We start from the raw sequence: 19,961 nt of genomic DNA, 5'->3' as shown, positions 1-19,961 counted from the left end.
CAGCTGTCAGTTCTGATATCAAGCAAATTAGCAAGTCATATTACCAGACACATTTTGAGAAATGAAAGTTGTCAATTGAACTGGTTGTTGTTGAACATCGTCTAAATTGTAAACACTAATCGCTCTATCAAAGGCATAAACATCGTTTTGCAAAGCATGAGAATATGGTGGAGGTGGTACATCGACGAATGGTGGAGGTGGAGCTCCTTTCGAGGCTGTTATTTTCGTGTCAGGCAGCTCAATATCCTTAATGGTTCCATCGAATACTGATTGTGCAATCATGTCTTGAACTAGGAAAGGGTTGATGATTACGTCTTTTGTGTGAGCATTCATTGTTGTGTTATGCTTGGCCAGAGTGCTCTCTTTGGATGTTGGTGTCATGCACGATCCCAACAACAGGTAGCACCAGTGAATGAAGGCCATTAACAAGAAAATAAATCCAAAAGGTGTGACAATACCAAACACTCGTGACATGTCCAAGTATTTGGGAAGGTAAGAAACTTTTGATCCCTTGCAATACATTCTCGAAAAAGCTACTGCAGTTTGACCTCCCGTAATGGAATAATAAGAAACAGGAGTAGTTGGACTCATATCATTTTCAGTGTATCGATACACACCAGCCAAAGAATCTGAGTTGATGCATTGCAAGATATCTCCTACCCTTCGAAAAGGCGGACTTGAGCTCTCCCAAGGGAAACTATAAGGTGTACCTTGAGTTTCACAACATGACATCACTGTTGAGGTAATGGCGAAATGGGGAGAAGTCTTTGCTCCAGTTGACACCAAACTTAATTCGTTGACATCACTGATTAACATGCCAAACACAATTCCAAAACCACACAATGTCACAAATCCAAGTAAAAACCAACACAATGAAGCACAACAAAGTGCAGACTTTCTCTTGTTTGTTCTATTTGAACAACAAACAAAGAAAGGAGAACAGCAACACAACGTGAACAAAATAGGCAATGCGACGATTTTGGCAGGAATACATCCAGCCCATCTATGATTGTCGCTCAAATCAATTAAAATACCTCTGCATGTTTGAACACCGAATACAAGTAAAGCCACAAGGATATAAAAGAGAATGGATGCAACTATACATCCAGTACTTATATAAGTTCCAAGATAAAAGTCATCCAGTAAAAGTTTAGGTAGCGACGTATAAACTTCCACAGAACCTTGAATTGTGAGCTCTGAAAAGGAGCCGTCAGGAATCTGTATTGTGTATGAGAAGGAAGGTGTCGATTTTGAGATGTGAATTTCGTAATAAAACTTGAGGAGGGTTTTGGTTGATTGTCCCAAGCTCACTAATTCTAATCTCTTCATTGGATATTTTGTCACATCCTGAGAAAAAATATTTCGTTCTGACAGTACTGGTACTTGAGATTCTGAGAATGCATTAAGGTCGTTTGTGACAAACTCAATTAAGCATGTTTTCCCATAGTTGCTGGCTTTGTTAACTGAATCTGTGATGACACGAATCGTTGCTTTAGGGGTAATTCTGAGAGTCGAGTCGGGAAATAAAATCAGCGTCCTTTCTTCCTCCTTTTTACTTGCCTCTACCTTGAACAAAGCAAAAGCAGTGTTACTTTGTAAGGTGCAATCAATATTTGCGTCTGTACTGGAAGAAATTATTGGATGTATTAGAATATACATGCTTTTGTCAACTAGACTCGTATAGCTGTTAGTTGTGTAAACGGTCGACGAGTCAAGGTTGGAAATAATAAATTGTTGGCTGACATACTTCAAATTGAAGCTAAATGCTTGATTAACTCCTCCAATCTTCAATCTTGGTGTTTTTAAATGATAATATTGCAACGTTGGCTTAAAACCTATTGCGAAATAAATTTCGTAGAATCGGTTTTTGAAATAGAGATCATTGCTATTGAAGGTAAAGGTGTAAATCATCTTATCTTGATAACCCGGTAATGACATCTTGAACTCAAAATCTGAGACAAGTGCCGTTGTGTAGCCCATTTGAATGTCTCCTATTTGGTTCGAGGAAGGAACATAGAACTCTGACCTTGTTTGGGCATTGATTGAAACCACTGTTTCTGTTGAGGTGTAAGAAGGATCAAGAACAAGCTGAAATCTCCATTTACCGTTCATTCCAGAGAGAGGTAAATAACTCGTAATGTAAAGAGAATCGGTATTTGAGTTTGGTAAACAAGTGTATGTTGTGTTAAACGATGGAATAGTTAGTGTTCTCGTAGAAACATCTTGAATTCCCACTATTGATATGACAGGTGGTGCCTTACTTATCACTCCATTCTTTTGTTGAACTGCAGCAAGTTTTTGCACTAAAAAAGAGATTGTCATTGTTGTAGTGGTCGTTTGAGGTAGATTGAAAGCAACAGCGACAGGATATATTCCGGAAGGAGATTGCTTGAACACTTGAGAAATGGTTGCCGTGTCACTTGCTATGGTTGGTGGGTTTAAGTACATTTGTGGCACTTTAATTGCAAAAGTCGCCCGTTCTATGACTGCTTGATTGCCTACAACGATCAGTGTGCTTTCTGATTCCACAAAAATCGAAGAGGCCAAAAATTGGGAGGGGGTTTGGGCAGTTTGACGAAGTGCTGTGTTTTCCTTTATGATATAGGGTGTGGAGCTCTTGTAAAAGAGAAACAAAGAGAATGGTGAAATACGAGTAGCATAACTGTTAAGAGTATTAATAGAGATGTCTTGAGGAGTATACTCTCGACCAAGGTTTGGAATGAAGAACACGGACACCTCTCCAGCGGTTGAGCTGTTAACCCTAAATGGAGAATCAAGGTTACTCAACGTTGACATTTCTGGTTTACAATGTATTGTAACTTTAGCTCATAACAAAACAAAAAACGTACCCTTTTTAAACATTGTAACATTCGTTATTGACTTAGAAAGAGTACTGGAGAAAAATTGAATTAACACTTCGGTCTTTGCTGAGGTGTTAAAACAGTTTAAAAAGTTGGGAGGAATTATTACTCGAAGAGAATTGCCAAAAAAATCTATTGAATGATTGTTAGATTAATTTATGAGTAAAAGTAAAACATACCACTTGTTGAAACGTTAAGGGTGGACTGACCTCTAATAGAGGAGCTAATTCCTATACTACCATTGAACGCAAGTTGAAATTTAAAGTTTGCATATATGAAGCATGGTGCATTGGAATTGGGGACATGGATTACTGATATTTTGTCCCCGCTGTTAAGGGAAACGTTTTGAATCGAAGAAAAATTTGAATATAAAAACAATGTAGAATTTTGAGAGGTTGGATGGGAGGGAGGAGTAGAGCTGTTGTTCTTCGTATTAGATAATACATCAGTTGTCTTGTTGATAAACAGTATGGTTTGCTGCAAGTTGTTGCTTGTCTCTTTCTCGAAATAATTAGTGAATCCCGAAAGAGTTATGTTCATGGTTGATGACACATTGTTGCTCAATTTAGAAGCGTTGAACCATAGGGTGCAATCAAAAGAAACAATTACATTCTGGGCAATGTTTAGATTCTTAATTAAATATTGGGCAGACGCATTATTCATGGATTGCAAGACGCTACTGACGGAGGTCAACAGAGTTAAATTGTTTGTTCCAATGAGTTTTCTAAAATTCATAAAGGTCAAGTTAAAAGAGCTTAATAAAAATGGTTGTGACAGCCGAACATCTAGAACAATGTCTGTAGCTATGTCTGGTCCATAGTTGGTGACAGACAAGGTTGTGTAGTTGGAGGTGGATGTCTTATTGGATCCAACTGACATATAAATTGTTTTCAGCGGCAGCAATTTGAGATCAATAACAGAAACACTGCTACTCAGGTAACAAATATAGAGCGACATGGATTCAATGGCTAGCTTTTCTGTCGTTGGTCTTTGTAAGGTCATGATGTTGTTATAGGTTTTGAGAAGCATGTATGATGTAGAAGAGATGTCACTAGTGGTTGCCTTCATTACTCCTAAATTGCATCCATCTTGAAGTTTGCAATAGGTTTGAGGTTTCAGACGAGTAAGATTCATGATATTTTGTCCATTCAATCGCACCACATAACTCGCAACATTATAGCTTCCACACGTTGTGAATCTATAGTTCATTGCAACACCGACAAGGTCTGGAGAAAGAAGTACTTTTCTCGATGAAGCTTGTTGGTAGGTGAAGGAACCATTCAGTTGAGTGCCGCTGAATTGAAATGCCCAATCGCTGCATACAAGTTTTGTCACTTCCTCAACGAAGAAGACCTCAACATTCTCGCAAGTGGGTTCAATTCCGGCCGTTCTTACAAGGAACGATGAGCCATTCCTACTCAATCCCACCAGTATCAATGTTACAAATAATGTACATATATACACTAAAAGCTTTCGTTGACATCCCAAATAAGGCAATACCAAAGCCTTTTTTCTTCTTCCGATGTTAGGAATCATCATCCTCCTCATGAAATCCAGTTGTAATGATCGTCTTAGCACGGGATAAGTGGGTGTAAGTGATTATGTTGTTATTGTATTTGTTTCTTCTCAATATGCTTCATGAAACATCAGACAGGTGTGTGTTGTATTAATCGTGTGAGAGGCTCTCTGCAGCAATAATCTAAAACTTCCAAGCAAGTCTTTTCTCTCGCTTTTTGTGCGCAAAGTTCTCTCTTTTGAGGTCCTCCTCCGGAGCGAGTCGGAAATTGAGAGTTTTGAGGCGAGAGGTGTGTATTGTGTTTTTTTGTAGTCGTTGGTGGGATCGTGTGTTCACTTCTCTTGGAAATGAATCGGAAGAAAAAATTCTTCTTTTGGAAGCAATTAAGGAAGTGCAGTTCTTCGGATCGCAGAGAAAGACGATTTTTTCTTGAATGCAATGAAGGAAGATTTCATACCCTATTGGTCCAATAAAAAGAAGAAGAACCATTGTTTTTTGAATCTCAATGTGGTTGTTGTCGATCAATATTGTTCACGACATTCGATGAAAAACTCAAATCCATGAACTTTTCACGATCAAAAAAAGAGATCATCATTCTCCGAAAGAGAGAGATTGATCATCATCCAATTGTGTGGTTGCCTCAAAGTTTGGAGCATCATCTCGTTTGTTATATCGTTTGAGTGTGATTTTCATTATTATTATTATTGGAGAACGAGATTTTTCATATAATCTGTTTTGATTCTTCCTCTCGCGCGAGTGTCAAATAGTAGTGGTCTCATCAAATAGTAACGTCTGTAAATAATACTATCATCATCAAATCATCATCATCACCAACCTAATGTCCTCTGCCATCATCTCTAACGACGATGAATATTATATTCGAGTGTTGGATAAAGCCTCCACACTCGCACGAACACACTTTCAAAACGGAACTGAATTATTTCAGAAAAAGCACTATGATGAAGCCATTGATATTCTCAGTCAATGTTTGAATCAATTTCAAACGGAACGGATCGTATTGGACGAATTGGATCATGATGTGTTCATTCAAGCCTCATCATCGAATTGGAAACAGGTGGCTGCCTTGACGGATAAGTCTTCTCTCGAATTAGCTGCAAAAGTTTTAATTACAAGAGGATTGTGCTTTTATAATTCAACGCTTTCATCATCATCCTCTCTTTCGGAATCGGCTCGAGAGATGAAATTTCAGAAAGCCATCCATGACTTGAATAATGTTTCTCAACATTATAAACTTTACAAAAGGTTATACTTTGCAGAGAATGGATATGAATATTTGCTTTACAAAGATTGGGAAGCACTGAATTTGTTCTTGTCAAGCATGAAGGCGTATTTTCTTCAAGGAAGATGTCTACAACAAATGAAAGAACGGTCACCTTCAAGAGTGGTGTCGAACTCAGATAATAGTGATCTCTCAAGCACGTTGGAGACGGCAATTACATGTTTTAGTGAAGCTATTTCAATGGCTAAGGATTTAAAACAACATTTAGATATTGTTGCAAACGTGAATAATTGCAAAGCAACTTTGGAGCAATTTCCACAATATTTTCTCAATAGAGGGTTATGCTACAATGACATTGCTTCATATGATTTGGCCATATCAGATTTCACAACATTGATTAGTATGACCGAAAAAGAGAGTTCATCATCAACACACGACAAAAAGCAATCACAATTACTCATTGCGTATCACAATAGAGGATACGCACATGCATCAGAGAGACATTATGATGAAGCTATTGACGACTTTACAAAAGCCATCTCATGTTTCAATTCATTGACAGAAAATAGTTTCGAAAAGAATCAAAATTTCGAGAATTATGTTCAAACTCTGTATCAAAGAGCCAGAATTTTACAAAAGTACATAACCGATCACATCTTTGAATGCAAAAGCAGCAAAGATGAAAAACTTGCCTCCAAAATTGTCAAATACAAGAAAATGGCATGTGACGACTATGACTTGGTGATCAAATTGAACCCAACCAACACCTACCCTTATCGATTTAACGCTTCTCAAATTTTTATTCTAGTTGCCAACAGCATGGAACATTTTCGCCCAAAACAAGAAATTGAAGAAAGTTACTTAAAGGCCATTCCACACCTGAAAGAATGTATATCTCAAAAACCGTCATTCTTTAAATTATACCTTGATTTGGCTAGATGTCTCCAAAAAACAAATCAGAATAAGAACGTAGACGAGTTAGTATGCTTGTATGATAAAAGTATTCAACTCATGGAAACAGAAGTTGAAGGAAAATGGATTTCAAAAACCCAAAAGGCCAATATTTATTTTGAGAGAGGAGTGCTAAATAACAAACTGCAGGACAAGACGGATCAATCGATTTCAGATTTTACAAAGGCTATATCTCTTAATGCAGAATTTACGGATGCATATTTTAACAGAGCTTTAATTTATTACTTGAAGAAAAAGAAGTTTGATTTATCTTTGCAAGATTTGAGAAAAGTAGTTGAAATTAACCCTAACGATATTGAAGCTTATTTAGAAATGTATGTTCATGATTTTCATTGTTTTGATATGATCATTACCTTGTACTTGTGCCACCAATAGTGTCATGATTAGTGTGGAGTTGAGAAAATATGAAGATGTCAAGAAAGTGTTGGAAACAATACTCGAGCTAGATCCAGACAATGTCATCGCACTTAATTATATGGAACATCTTCGAAATCACACCGAGAGTAAAATATCCAACACGTCTCATTCCATTCGTGAAGAACACTCGTTCGACCAAGATATAGAAGCACAAAAGAAAAAGAAAGGTACCTCTGACAAATCCTTGAAAAATCTCTTTAAAAGAAAGGACTCCAGCTCACGTGAAGAAAAAGATCCAAGCGAAGAACATCACCAATCATCATCGAATGGAAAGAAATTGTTTGTGGATCCTAATTTCCCACCTGTGAAAAAGTCTCTACTTGGAACAGGAAATTTAGCCGACTTTGAATTACCAGCACACATCAAGAATTTAGACACTGGAATTGTGTGGTTACGCCCTAATGAAATTACTGGTGTGACAAAACCTGCTCTTTTTGTTGACGGACATGATTATAATGATGTCATGCAAGGAGCTCTTGGAAATTGTTGGGTCATGAGTGGCTTTGCAATCGTTGCTAACTATCCCCATCTCATGAAGAAAATTATTGTAGAGTCCAAATGCAACCCATCTATTGGAAAGTATACTTTTTGTTTTTTCAAAGAAGGAGAATCTAAGGAAGTTGTTATTGACGATTTAATACCCTGTGATGCTCTCTCGAGAAGTTATCTATTTTCATGTTCAAGAGATCCCAATGAATTATGGGTTCCCTTGTTAGAAAAGGCCTATGCTGCTCTGTATGGAAATTATTATTCATTAATGGGAGGTCACTTGAAGGACTCACTTGTGGATCTCACTGGAGGTATTCCTTTTACTTGCAAAGTGAGTTCACAAAATATGGAAGAGATTTGGAATTTGGTGTGTTCCTTGCCTAGACCAAATACTGATCTCACACGATGCAAATCCATCAAATTGATGGGAGCTCGCTCCGAAACATCTGCCTCCGACTACACAGGTATTATTAATTTTCATGCTTATTCCATTATTGAAGCGATTGAATTGCCAACGTATCTCACCAATGGAAAAAGAGTGCGCTTAATCAAGCTTAAAAATCCATGGGCAAACGCTATGGAATGGCGTGGTGATTGGTCTGATAGCAGTTCTCTGTGGACTCCAGAGCTCAGAAAATTTGTAGGAAATCAATTTAATACTCAAGATGGAATCTTTTTCATGTCGCTCGAATATTTTGCGGTGCAATGGAATTTAATAGAAGGAGTTGAAATCTTCAATCCTTCCCTTTGGAGTCAATACATTACGAGAGGATTTTTTGACTCTAATATTCGATCGGATAATGATTGGACAGCTGATTTGCTTGAGGAGACACAATTCTTAATTGAAAACCCTTCAGAAAATAACCGAGTGATCATTTCTTTAGCTCAATTAGATACAAGATATGACTATGACAAGAAGAATACTGATTCATGCATTGCTATTCATTTACTTCAATATGACAAACCATTTGCTGGAAGAAATAGTTCAAGAATCAACAAGATCCAGAAAAAGTCCATTCTCGTCCAAAATGAATATATGGAAGAACGAGAGGTGGTGATTGATAAGGTCTTACCAGCAGGAACTTTTGTGGCCATTCCACACGAATATTTCACAACCAATTGTGCCGATGCTGAATGTGGCTCCTACACTCTTAGAATTATTTCTGAAAAGAAGATGAACATTTTTGAGTTGAAACCTTAAAGTATTGATATTGACAGTTTAATTTACATAAAGTTTAGGCAATTTACATCACAGTCGACTAGCTTACATTAAATTATTAAGTCATTGCTTTGTTCTTGTTTTGTTCTTGTTAACAATCATTCCTTTCGCTGCAGTTGTCTTGGTGAAGTAAATGTGGTCGTTCTCTTTAGTGTCTTTTCTGAATCAATACCACCACCGCTACCATGCCCATCTCTAGGACTTGTCAATTCTTTCTTAGAGGGTGGTGGTGGTGCAGTGGCCATCTCAGCTGGACGTTGATGATTCTTATGTTGAAGTGAGAAGGAGCCAATTTTCGAGAGAGTAGAAACTCCTCTTTTTCGAAGTAATTGTTGTTGTTTCTCTGAATCATCCTCTTCATTTGTGTTGTTGTTGACCACGGTCACATTCGAAGGGGTGGATTTCTTCTTGTGATTGCCATTCGCTCGAGTCGTTTGCATCATTTCAATCGATTTAATAAATTCCTCGACTTGAGTGCCACCACTATTTTTCGGAGAAGCTTCTGCTCCCATGCTTTCCTCAAAAGCTCTCAATGTTGGATACAATTGTGAAATGGAAAAAAGTCTCTCATGTTTCAAGTGACATAACCATTTCAAAATAAATTTGACAAGTTCCCTTGTCGTGAAGAGAGAAGAACTTGTCATGACATTCATGGACACGAGTAATTCTTGAATTTCTTTCATCACACGAACATGTTGTGTCAATAATTCCAATAAACTTTGCAGAGCATTCACTGAAAATTTCAATAATCGTTGCGTGTGTGATTCTTGAAATAATAATCCAAAACAAACACTTTTTAAAATAACTCTTTTTGCGAGATGCATCTCTGATTTAAATACTGAATGTTCTAACACTGCATACGATCCTGCCACTTCATTAAATAATGAAAGAGCATTTTCGAGTGTCATTTTTGTTCCTTCAGGTAATTGAAGAATGGAATTTTTATCAAAAATCAAAGAAGACAATGAATTTGAATCCAATCCTCCTATCGACGTTGTCAACGTGACCATTTCTCCCATTAATTGTTTTTTTAACAAACTAATCAAAGGAATAATTTTAAATCGATACGCCATCATGATCATTTCACTCAAATCATTCACTTCACACTTGATGATTCCTGTATAAAAATATTCAATCAATGAAGAAAATAATTGAAAAGGTTCTTGAATGGGAACTTTTAACAAATTTGGATCGATATTCAAATTTTGATCCATATTTGTCAAATTCTCAAAATGGAATTCGTTGTGAAAAAATTGATCTTCTTGTTGCGGATGTGATGAAAGAGTTTCATGAACATTGAACAGATTTTTGAAAAATCGATGTTTGAAGAGAATGACACGATGAGCGTAAATGACTTTGCGTTGTTGTTGTGAAGATGAAAATGATGATGAAAGAGTTTTGTTTTTAGAAATTCCTGCTGTTTGAGTGTCGAAAGTAAAAACAAACATGAGATCGGGAAAGGAAGAAGGGTTGTTGAAAGAGTCTCCGAAGGAGGAGTCAAAGCATTTGATGGAGATCATTTTTTTATGTGAAATATTTTTAACGGAAACTCAGGTGTCGTCTGTCACTTGTCAATGTTTTAGCGATCCAACGAATTATAAATCCGACAAGCCAAAAACCAATCCGAATTCCAATCGCCAATAATAATAATTGCTGCCTATGAAAAACCAGCAAAACTTGCTTCAGAAGCTCCTCCTCTCAATGATGGAGATGAAAAATTACCCTCCGCATGAATCCACTTTGCCACTTGTTTCAGAATGTATCTGTTGTCTCCATTCGAACATCACCTGCAAATAGATTAGAAACAGACATTAATCAACCTCAAAGATCACAAACAATTTCCAGTCGTCCCTACACATGCAGTTCGCCCGCCCTTCCTGTTCTTAATTTTTAATTAAATATATTAAATAGACCATAGAGGTCAACCAAACTCTTTTAATGTTTACAATCGAAACGTTCATGCCCTTCACTACGTTCAGAACATATCATTCGAATGCTTTAATAGCCGCTCTTTCTGACGGTTCATTAAATTCTTCTGCGAATAACGGATGGAGAATGACAATCAGAACAACAATAACTCATCTGCTGGTTCATCTTCTCATAAATCAAATCCAAGAAAGAAAATCAATGAAGAACAGGAATTAAAAGAGTCTCTCAAACGTCTCAAGTAAGACGTTATGGAAGCAATGTCTTCAGTAGCATTATTTTCTCAAAGACTTGAGAAGATAGAACGAAATAACAACCCGGTAGTGAATGGAAGTGATGTGTACGGAGTGGTAGAGAGGACAACTGTAATGGCATACGATGCTATTTTTTAAATTCGAATATCGATTTTATCGTTAGATCTTTCTAAACTGACGTAAGTCTGATGATGCTTTATTAACAAATTTCGTCCTTTTTTTCTTTTCCTATTGTTGTCTTTAACCTTTTTTTCGCGTTTCAAATTTTCAAACTGTTCACACATTTCTCAACTCGACACTATTCGCATTCACAATCGATCCCGAATCAACACCACTTTTCTTCTTCTTCATGACACAAATGACAACTCCTACCACTCCACTCACCACACCAATTACCAACAACAACACTCCACTCACTGATCCAATCACAATTCCAGCCAATGCTCCACAACTTAATCCACCCACTGTGCATTCTTGAATTGGATCAAGAATGAGATTTCTCTCACAATACTTGCCAGAAAATCCATTCTTGCATTGACATGTGTCAGAATTGGTGCAATTTCCATTTCCATTGCAGACGGATGTGGAATTTGAAAGAGTGCCGTTGCATGTGAAAATTTGTCCATGGTTGTTATCTCCTCCGCCGCCGCAATTGTTTCCGATACATTGATCACAAAAAGTGCCTGTCCAGCCGGAATTGCATGAACAAGTGTTCACTCCAATACATGAACCATGAGAATTGCAAACAGTGGAATCGTTACTAAAAGTTGAACCACATTGAGTAATTTGACAAGTGGCACCAAAAAATCCAACTTGACATTGACAAGTATTTTCGGAAATACATGAACCATGACCTGAACAAACACTTGAAGTGAAAGCACTCACTCCATAGCAATATACATCTTGCACACATTTCGATGAGGATGGATCATAAACTTGTCCTAAAGCACACAACGGTTCCAACATTCTCACTAAATGATTGTTCGTGTCTGTGAAATAAATTCTTCGAGTCACATTCGAGACATAAATGCTTGTAGGATATTGGAGATAGGTTTCCAAAGCAGAAGTAGCATCTCCGTTGTATCCAAAATAGTAATGGCCTGCAATTGTGGAAATGACGCCAAAAGAATTCACCATTCGAATTCGATGGTTATTGGTGTCGCAAATAAAGACATCTCCAGAATTTTCTGACACATAAATGCCCATCGGTGTGTCAAGTTGAGCTTGTATGGCCAGTGAATTTGTTCCATCACTAAATCCTGCCATTCCATTTCCAGCAATGGTCACAATAGTTCCATTTGTGAAAATCTTTCGAATTCGATGATTGTTCGTGTCTGCAAAAAAGACTTCTCCTGAACTTGTCACGTACAAGGAATTTGGACTATTCATCATGGCACTCGTTGCTAAAATATTATCACCATTGTATCCTGCAACACCAGTTCCTGCAATGGTAGTTACAATTCCAGTGGTTGCTGAAATTTTACGAATTCGGTGGTTGCCTGTATCTGCAATGTACACGTCATTGGTATGTTCAGAGACAAAAACACTCGATGACTGGTTGAATAATGCCAATGTTGCCAACTTTGAATCGTCATTGTATCCAGAAGTGCCATTTCCAGCAATTGTAAACATATTTCCATTCACATCAATTTTTCTAATTTTGGAATTACCGGAATCGGCAATAAAAATCTCACCAGTCTTGCGATTCAAAAACACTCCTTTTGGCCCGTCGAGAAAGACCGTTGTAGCTGCATAACCATTATCTGGATAAGATCCCAAATATCCTTCTCCCCCAGCAATTGTTGAAATGATTCCATTAGTTGAAACTTTTCGAATACGATTATTGAGCGTGTCAGCAATCAACACTTCCTCATTTGGAGTCACAACAAGTCCTCTTGGTGCATAAAGTTGTGAAAAGGTCGCCTTCACACCATCTCCGCTGAAAAAACTTGTAACAACATCTGGATATCCATACACCTCCTGACGTTCATAATCGTTGCCATATCTAGCACTTGCCAAAACTGTGTATATCATTCCATCAGTTCCAATTCGACACATTTTATACACATAATCTCCATAGACATAAATATCTCCAGTAGTGGCATCGACAGAGACTCCCTGTGGGTACATGAGCATTGCATTTTTCGCAGGAATTGCATTTCCATGATAACCTTTCAGATAACCATTTCCAGCAATTGTTAGAATGGTTCCATTTGTGAGAATTTTTCGAATCCGATGATTGTTGGTATCTGCAATGATGACTTCTCCATTGGGAGTGAGGGCGACCCCCGAGGGAATATTGAGTTTGGCATTGGTTTCTAAAATTCCATCACCATTGTAACCTCCTGATTGTTTGTTGTTGTTTTTAAATGTTTACATGGAAATGTGGAATGTGTGGAAACAAACGTACCTCCGTCGAAAAAGGATGGTCCAATACCAGCAATGGTAATGACCGTTCCATTGGTTAATACTTTTCTCACTCGATTATTCACTGGCATTAAAATAAAAATCGATTGGATTTCACAGTGTTCAATTCACACACGATCCATAAAAGGTAATCAAGTGAAAAAAATTTAAGGCAATCATGTGAAAAAAGTCAAAAAGCCACTCAAACAACCACCTACATACATGAATCTGCAATAATTACTTCTCCATTCGAACTCACAGCCACTCCAGAAGGTTTCAAAAACACAGCCTTCACCGCCAAATCTCCATCTCCACTAAAAGGCGCAAATTCATTCGACGCATCGGGATCTGTTCCTGCAAATGTGACAATAGTTCCATTCGTAAAGATTTTCCTAATTCTTCGATTCGATTTGTCTGCAATATACAAATCTCCATTCAATGCAAACGCCAAACTTTGTGGTTCATTGAATGTGGCAGAAAGAGCTGGTCCATCATCTCCTGAAAAACTTGAAGTGATCCATCCTGCCACTCGATTCACCATTCCATTGGTTGCAATCTTTTTAATATAACCTTGATCAATGAAATATAATTCTCCTGAGACGGGATGAATGGCCATTCCTGGAAGATTTGAACCAAGTTTTGCACTCGTGGCTAAAATGTAGTCTCCTGGTTCTCCTAATTGTGCACTTTCATCGGTGGAGAATCCATTCGTGGATCCAGCGTAGGTACTAATGATTCCAGTAGATTTTTGGATTTTTCGAATCAAACCGGCACCACTGTCTGCAATATAGACATCTCCTGTTTTGGGATCGATGGTGGCGCTGATGGGATGTGGATACACAAAACTACTTGAAATGGTAATGACAGCTGAACTCTTTGCATTCAATCCATCGCCGTAATATTGTGGAGAACCACTCCCTGCGACGGTATAAATATAATTATTGGATTGTGTGACTTTTCGAATACGATACGTTTCTGCAAAATAAATGTCACCTGTCAATGGTGAAATGGCAATGGCTTTGGGAGAGTTTACTTCTGTTGAAGAGGTGACTGGAATGCCATCTCCGGTGAAACCACCTGAAAAACCTTCCATTCCTTTTCCGGCAAAGGTCGTGATGTTACCATTGGTTAAAACTTTTCGAATTCGATGATTACCATTATCGGCAATGAAAATTTCACCATTTGATGCAATGTCCATATCGTAAGGATAGGTCAATGTGGCTTGAGTGGCAGGAATGTTGTCATTATTGAACCCATGATTGCCTTTGAATGGATAATATTGTGAAATTTGTTTTCATATTACACAAAAGATTCGAATGATGGATATCGATGAAGATCAACATTCCATATTTAGAATAGATTTTGCACTTACCATTTCCTGCTACAGTCACAATTTTACCATTACTCAACACTTTACGAATACGATGATTATTGGTATCTGCAATCAACACTTCTCCAGTCGATTTGGAAACTGCAACGCCAAACGGTGAACTCAAATATGCTTTCGTGGCCAAAATGATATCTCCATTATAGCCAGCAGTGGCGTTAACTCCTGCGACAGTGATGGCCATTCCATTGGACATGACTTTAAGAATGCGATGATTGCCTGTGTCTGCAATTAAAACTTCACCATTGGTGGTAACTGCCAAACTTTGCGGCCACTTGAGTTGCATTTGAGTGGCTGACATGCTGTCACCATTGTATCCAGCTTCACCAGTTCCTGCAAAGGTAATGACTGTACCATTGGATGCGAACACACGTCGCACCTATTAGTGGTTCATGAATGTCATGTGTTCAACAAGAAGATGTGAAATGATGAGGACAAAGGATATCATTCGTTTCTTGAAAATTATCAAGATGAAAACTTACTCGATGAGAATTCGTATCACCAATCAATACATCTCCATTTGGTAGTACAGCCACTCCTCTTGGATATGCAAGTGCTGTTCGTGAACCTTTCATTCCGTCTCCATTGAAATTTGCTGAATTAATTCCTGCAACCGTCGTAAGGACTCCACTATTGGCGTCGACCTTCAAGACACGATTCAAATTTTGATCCACCAAGTACAAGTCTCCATTCGATGCAAACGTGACATCATAGATTTCTGAAGACAAGGGAGCATAGGTGGCACTCACACCATCCGTGTGAAAATTTTGGTTTAATCCATCGATGTGGCGAAAACCTGCAAAGGTGGAGACCGAGTATTGACCCATGCCTTGTGCTGAAACTTGTTGGAGGATGAAGTCCATCCTCTTCGCAAACAGCAAGAGAATGCTTGCTGTAAGGACTGCTACCACTAATACAGGTTGTTGGAAAGACCTTGGTGTTTGTCTCATAATGATTTTGTTTTTTTCAAAGTCAACCTGACGAGAAAATGAGAAAGGGAGTTTAACAGAGAGCTGTTGATTTGATTTTGAGGTGACCAAGGGAATGGCCAATTTCCAAATCAACAGCACATCTTGTACCTGACACACTAAAAAGGGAAAAGAAAATGACCACATGCAACACTTCTTGTCGGAAAAATATGTTTGTTACCTTGTATGGTAGGCAAAGATAGAAGGCGGATCTTGATTTTCGATTGGTCTTGATCTCGAGATATTTACTTTTGATCTTGTCATATCGTTTGAAGGTATAATAAAATTCATTCTTAACGTTGAAAGGTGAACGAGAGCTTCTACAGTTTCACAGAGTGTTTGTGATTAAACTAAAAGTAGAAACAATTTAATACGTACAATTTTACGCATGTCTCTGAGAATCTTTCGAAAACACAACTAACGCCTTGTCTTTTCTCCCAATGTTCTCAAGTCATCCAAGAATTGCTCTCCTGTTAAAATATCTGTTGATCCATAAGTCACATTGAACGTAGAACCTGTCTTGATACTTTTTGCTTTGAAATGTTGAATTAAATTTTGATATTCCATATAATTTCCACCTCCAACCACGAAGGCAATAACATCTGAGAAACCTTCTTGAGATGATGCGCTTGGAGAAAAGGAAGTATTTTCGTCAACACCTCTACCTCTTGGAGAAGAGGGATTGTTCAAATCTCTGGAACTCTCAGGAGATGACTTGGATAATGTCTTAATGACTGACTGAGAAGGAGGTAATTTAGGATCTATAAATACAAATTCTTCGTGTTCGTAAAGCTTCTTTGGAGTATTACTAACGATGGCATCCACAATACGAGTAAGAGGAAGGGTAGAACTGTATTCTGAACCTTCGCCATAGTATTCATTAAGGCCTGAGGCAATGCTTGAAATTTTTTCACCAAGAATGGAGAACTTTTTGGTGAGATTTGCAAGAGAGGATTGATGAGTAACATGTGGTTGCTGTGTCACTCGTCCCATATTTGTATGCATGGTAATTTGTTTGAGGAAGGATAGTTCTGGCAGAGTACTCTCGAGACTGCTTGGCGATTTTTCGTCAAGCTTATTTTCAATGGCATTTCTACGTTTGAATAATGCGAGTGCATACTTTTCCAGCTCTTGACGAGTTATGATTTGCGGAGCTTGATTCATTCGTTCCTGTTGAAGAATATAGAGATAGCACACAAGAATGAGTCTTAACTTGTCCTTAATGGTTCCCTTTTCTTGTTCTAAAGATCCTTCGTCCTGGCATGAAAGTAAAGAGTGTAAAATTGGTATTTCAATTTTGGTTTGTTTTCTAATAATCGCTTCTTCTATTGCAACAAACTCATCAATTTTTCTCTTGTTCACTTCATGTAAAATAGCATACGCAATGTTGTGATGCATGGATACTTGTTTTCGTTCTTCTGCCAATTTAAACATCTCATCGATGGTTTCCTTACTCATTTGAGTATTTTCTCCAGCATCGGTTTTCATGACATCGTCTTCACTGAGATTAAGTCCGTGTTTCTTATTGAATTCATTAAATCGAGCCTTATGTCTTTCTAAATTTCCAGCGACATTTTGTGCAACATCTTGGAATGGTTTGCATGAATTTTCCATCCAAAATTCATCCTCGAGAGAAATTTCATAAGTTTGCTCAGTTGCGGACGAAGATGTTGCAGTCTTTTTCAAAGGAACTTTCACCTGGTTTGATTTCATTTGAAACAAATCAAAAACCATGGAACGATAAGTCCATTGATGTTGCAAACACACAGTCAAGTCAATGGTTCGATCATTAATGATCAACAATGGTCTACTTTTTTTCTTTTCAACTGAAACGCTTGATTCAGATTGACTATCGTGCAGTGAGGACTGAGCTAAACTTCGTAAGATCTTTTCAACGGCCTCAGCAATTAACCTGGCTGGTTGACCCTGTGAAGAAGGGCAAACAATAAATGGCATTATAAAGCCACTGGATTTTCCACTAGAGTAGGAGAGAACCACCGATGCTACACCATTTGCAATTTGATCGATGGTTGATTTAATCTCTTCCTCCTTTTTTGTTGGGTCATGCAAATGTATCATGCAGTTTTCAAGTCCTAACAATGAGAAGAAGTCCTTCTCCAAACATAAAAAGTTAACAAATTGATCCAAAACTTTTTTCAATAAATTTGTAGATTCGCTCTGCACTAGACGCATTGCCATCTTTTCCAAAATGTCTCTCTTGTAGTTACTATGACAAAAATTAATATGACACGAAGCATAAAGCTCATTTTCACAATCGTCACATATAAGATCAATGTTTGCTTGGGTAGGCTGCACAAAATAAATTGCAGGAGCATCGGGAATGGGTTGTCTTTTTTCTTCAATTGGTCTGTTTTAATGCATTCGTTGTTAGCATTTAAAATTGCATTATAATTACATTTATAATCATTGAGTAATGATCATTGGATGGTACACGTGCAAATATTTTGTGATTTGAAAAAGATTAAATGTTAAAATTATTTCAAATTATCTATATGTACAGACATCATAGAAACAACTTACAATACCAGTGTTACTCCCATTGCTCTTAAATCTCCTACTTTAAACAAGGGAGAGATAATTTCAAAACAGTACTTGTCCATGATGAGAACCTTCCACTGTTGCACTTTCCTTTCAGTGAGTTGATGTCCGAGTTCATGACCAGTTACAACATGTTCTCCCATATGAGAGGAGGATGATGATTTCTTCTTCTTCTTCTTGCTGGCCATTTCGGAAAGAGTATCAGTTCCTTCAATATTCAACATGTTCAAAATACTCTCTAATGAAATCAACCACATCATCATTGTAAAAAAGTATCGATAGTCGTTCCACAAGCAGTCAAGTCGTATTGAAAAATCATGATATCAATCCGAATCATGATGATGATCAGCACAGTCGTGTCGGACACGTCATCATGTTTACAAGCTTACCCTTTTGACAATCCATCAACGAGATGGAGGACACTTTCTTTGGTGAGAGCATTTTTTTGTGTTGTTTTGCTTTCCTTCTTTTATTCAATTTGAAAATTGGATGAATTCCATTCAGTATTGATCCGTGTTGATGTAAAAGTATAAGAATAAGTTTGAAAAGATGATACTTTTGATGTTGATGAATTGCCATGACAACTCAAAGTTCATTGTACATGCTTCATTCTCAAAGATTCAAAATGAATCTTTGCCAACCCGGCAATCGAAAACATCCATGCTTCCTTTTAAATCAAAACTTAAATGAAATTCGGAGCAAAAGCACAGATAGATTCTTCCAATGACAAAGAATATTCGTTCTGCTCAGCTCTCAAATAAAAAGTCTGCACAACGATCGCTGACTCTCTCTCCACAAACATCATACAAATGCTTGTCACCAGTCTTGAATTGCTAAAATGTTTGATGACCTTCCTCTTCTATTCCATTCCAAATCATCAAGTGGACCATTCATGTACCAATTCGAATGACAACTCGGACAAGTTGTTTCAAAAAGGGAAGAAAATATGCGCCACTTGGTCATCTTCTACCAATAATAATTATCATGTAACTTTCAATTCTCCAGGAGATTATGGCTCCAGCTCCCTAACATTGAACCGGCAGCATTCTTTTTCATCGGGCCTTCTCACTTTACACTTTTCCGAAGTTGAAATGAAATTATTAGACTTGTATTTTGAAGCCAAGTATCCTCAAATGTTGAAAAGTAATTGTGTGTCTTCTCCAACTCTCGAGCACAAAGATGACATCTCCAAGAGCATCCTCAAAGATTCTTCTTCACTTTTTGATTTTTCGGATCACCTCAACAATGATATTCATCAACAACGGCAACAACGGCAACAACGTCTAGGAATCAATCATCCACACAACACCACAAAGAGAATCACCAAGATTGTCGACCACCCGACCACTTTGAAAGCTCTCGCCGATAATGAAGCCATCCAAAAACAACGAAAAACAACTATTCTAAGAAGAAAGGCAATTCTGAAATGAGGTAAATCGACAAAGACCATCAAGGGAAATTTTTTCCAAACAGCCTTAGAGAATCCACTAAGGATTCTTTGGTTTCGTTCGTGCCTGTTGACACTTTTTTTCCAACGAAGCGAAATTCCCCACTTCCTTAAACATAGATACTAATCCAAATATTGTCGTTGACGGACCTTGCTTTTTTGAACTGATTCTCAATTGGAGGATCTCTTGGACTGACTCAGCGTTCCTGAGAGAGGATTCTTTGGCTAATGATCCGTACAAAATAAAAAGTTCTCCACACATTCCCTTCTGATTCCGGTTCAATTCTCACGTGTTTGAAC

The 19,961-nt window shown here is 37.7% G+C and overlaps 7 protein-coding genes across 7 annotated transcripts; 2 read left to right on the top strand and 5 right to left on the bottom strand.

Moving 5' to 3' along the window:
- Positions 1-27: 27 nt before the first annotated feature.
- Positions 28-2,796, bottom strand: FDP41_010765 (uncharacterized protein; the record flags this gene model as incomplete). The annotated part of the gene is made up of 1 exon (XM_044701098.1): positions 28-2,796. One exon carries the CDS (start codon positions 2,794-2,796, stop codon positions 28-30), a length of 2,769 nt encoding a protein of 922 aa, XP_044567499.1.
- A 221-nt stretch (positions 2,797-3,017) lies between these two features.
- Positions 3,018-4,400, bottom strand: FDP41_010764 (uncharacterized protein; the record flags this gene model as incomplete). Its single annotated transcript, XM_044701097.1, has 1 exon — positions 3,018-4,400. The coding sequence occupies one exon, from the start codon at positions 4,398-4,400 to the stop codon at positions 3,018-3,020; it is 1,383 nt and encodes a 460-aa protein (XP_044567498.1).
- Positions 4,401-5,215: 815 nt separating this feature from the next.
- FDP41_010763 (uncharacterized protein) lies at positions 5,216-8,696 on the top strand (the record flags this gene model as incomplete). Its single annotated transcript, XM_044701096.1, has 2 exons — positions 5,216-6,903; positions 6,965-8,696. The coding sequence occupies 2 exons, from the start codon at positions 5,216-5,218 to the stop codon at positions 8,694-8,696; spliced, it is 3,420 nt and encodes a 1,139-aa protein (XP_044567497.1).
- Positions 8,697-8,812: 116 nt separating this feature from the next.
- On the bottom strand, positions 8,813-10,234 carry FDP41_010762 (uncharacterized protein; the record flags this gene model as incomplete). Its single annotated transcript, XM_044701095.1, has 1 exon — positions 8,813-10,234. The coding sequence occupies one exon, from the start codon at positions 10,232-10,234 to the stop codon at positions 8,813-8,815; it is 1,422 nt and encodes a 473-aa protein (XP_044567496.1).
- Positions 10,235-11,170: 936 nt separating this feature from the next.
- On the bottom strand, positions 11,171-15,514 carry FDP41_010761 (uncharacterized protein; the record flags this gene model as incomplete). The annotated part of the gene is made up of 5 exons (XM_044701094.1): positions 11,171-13,239; positions 13,305-13,385; positions 13,523-14,563; positions 14,673-15,066; positions 15,170-15,514. 5 exons carry the CDS (start codon positions 15,512-15,514, stop codon positions 11,171-11,173), a joined length of 3,930 nt encoding a protein of 1,309 aa, XP_044567495.1.
- Positions 15,515-16,072: 558 nt separating this feature from the next.
- FDP41_010760 (uncharacterized protein) lies at positions 16,073-18,655 on the bottom strand (the record flags this gene model as incomplete). The annotated part of the gene is made up of 3 exons (XM_044701093.1): positions 16,073-18,023; positions 18,197-18,452; positions 18,604-18,655. 3 exons carry the CDS (start codon positions 18,653-18,655, stop codon positions 16,073-16,075), a joined length of 2,259 nt encoding a protein of 752 aa, XP_044567494.1.
- A 368-nt stretch (positions 18,656-19,023) lies between these two features.
- On the top strand, positions 19,024-19,644 carry FDP41_010759 (uncharacterized protein; the record flags this gene model as incomplete). The annotated part of the gene is made up of 1 exon (XM_044701091.1): positions 19,024-19,644. The coding sequence occupies one exon, from the start codon at positions 19,024-19,026 to the stop codon at positions 19,642-19,644; it is 621 nt and encodes a 206-aa protein (XP_044567493.1).
- Between the last annotated feature and the right edge of the window lie 317 nt (positions 19,645-19,961).

This window comes from Naegleria fowleri, assembly GCF_008403515.1.
Source record: "Naegleria fowleri strain ATCC 30894 chromosome Unknown tig7, whole genome shotgun sequence".
Lineage (NCBI taxonomy): Eukaryota > Heterolobosea > Eutetramitea > Acrasida > Naegleriidae > Naegleria > Naegleria fowleri.
The sequence above is the reverse complement of the archived record's forward strand: the minus strand, read 5'-3'. Positions and strand labels throughout refer to the sequence as shown.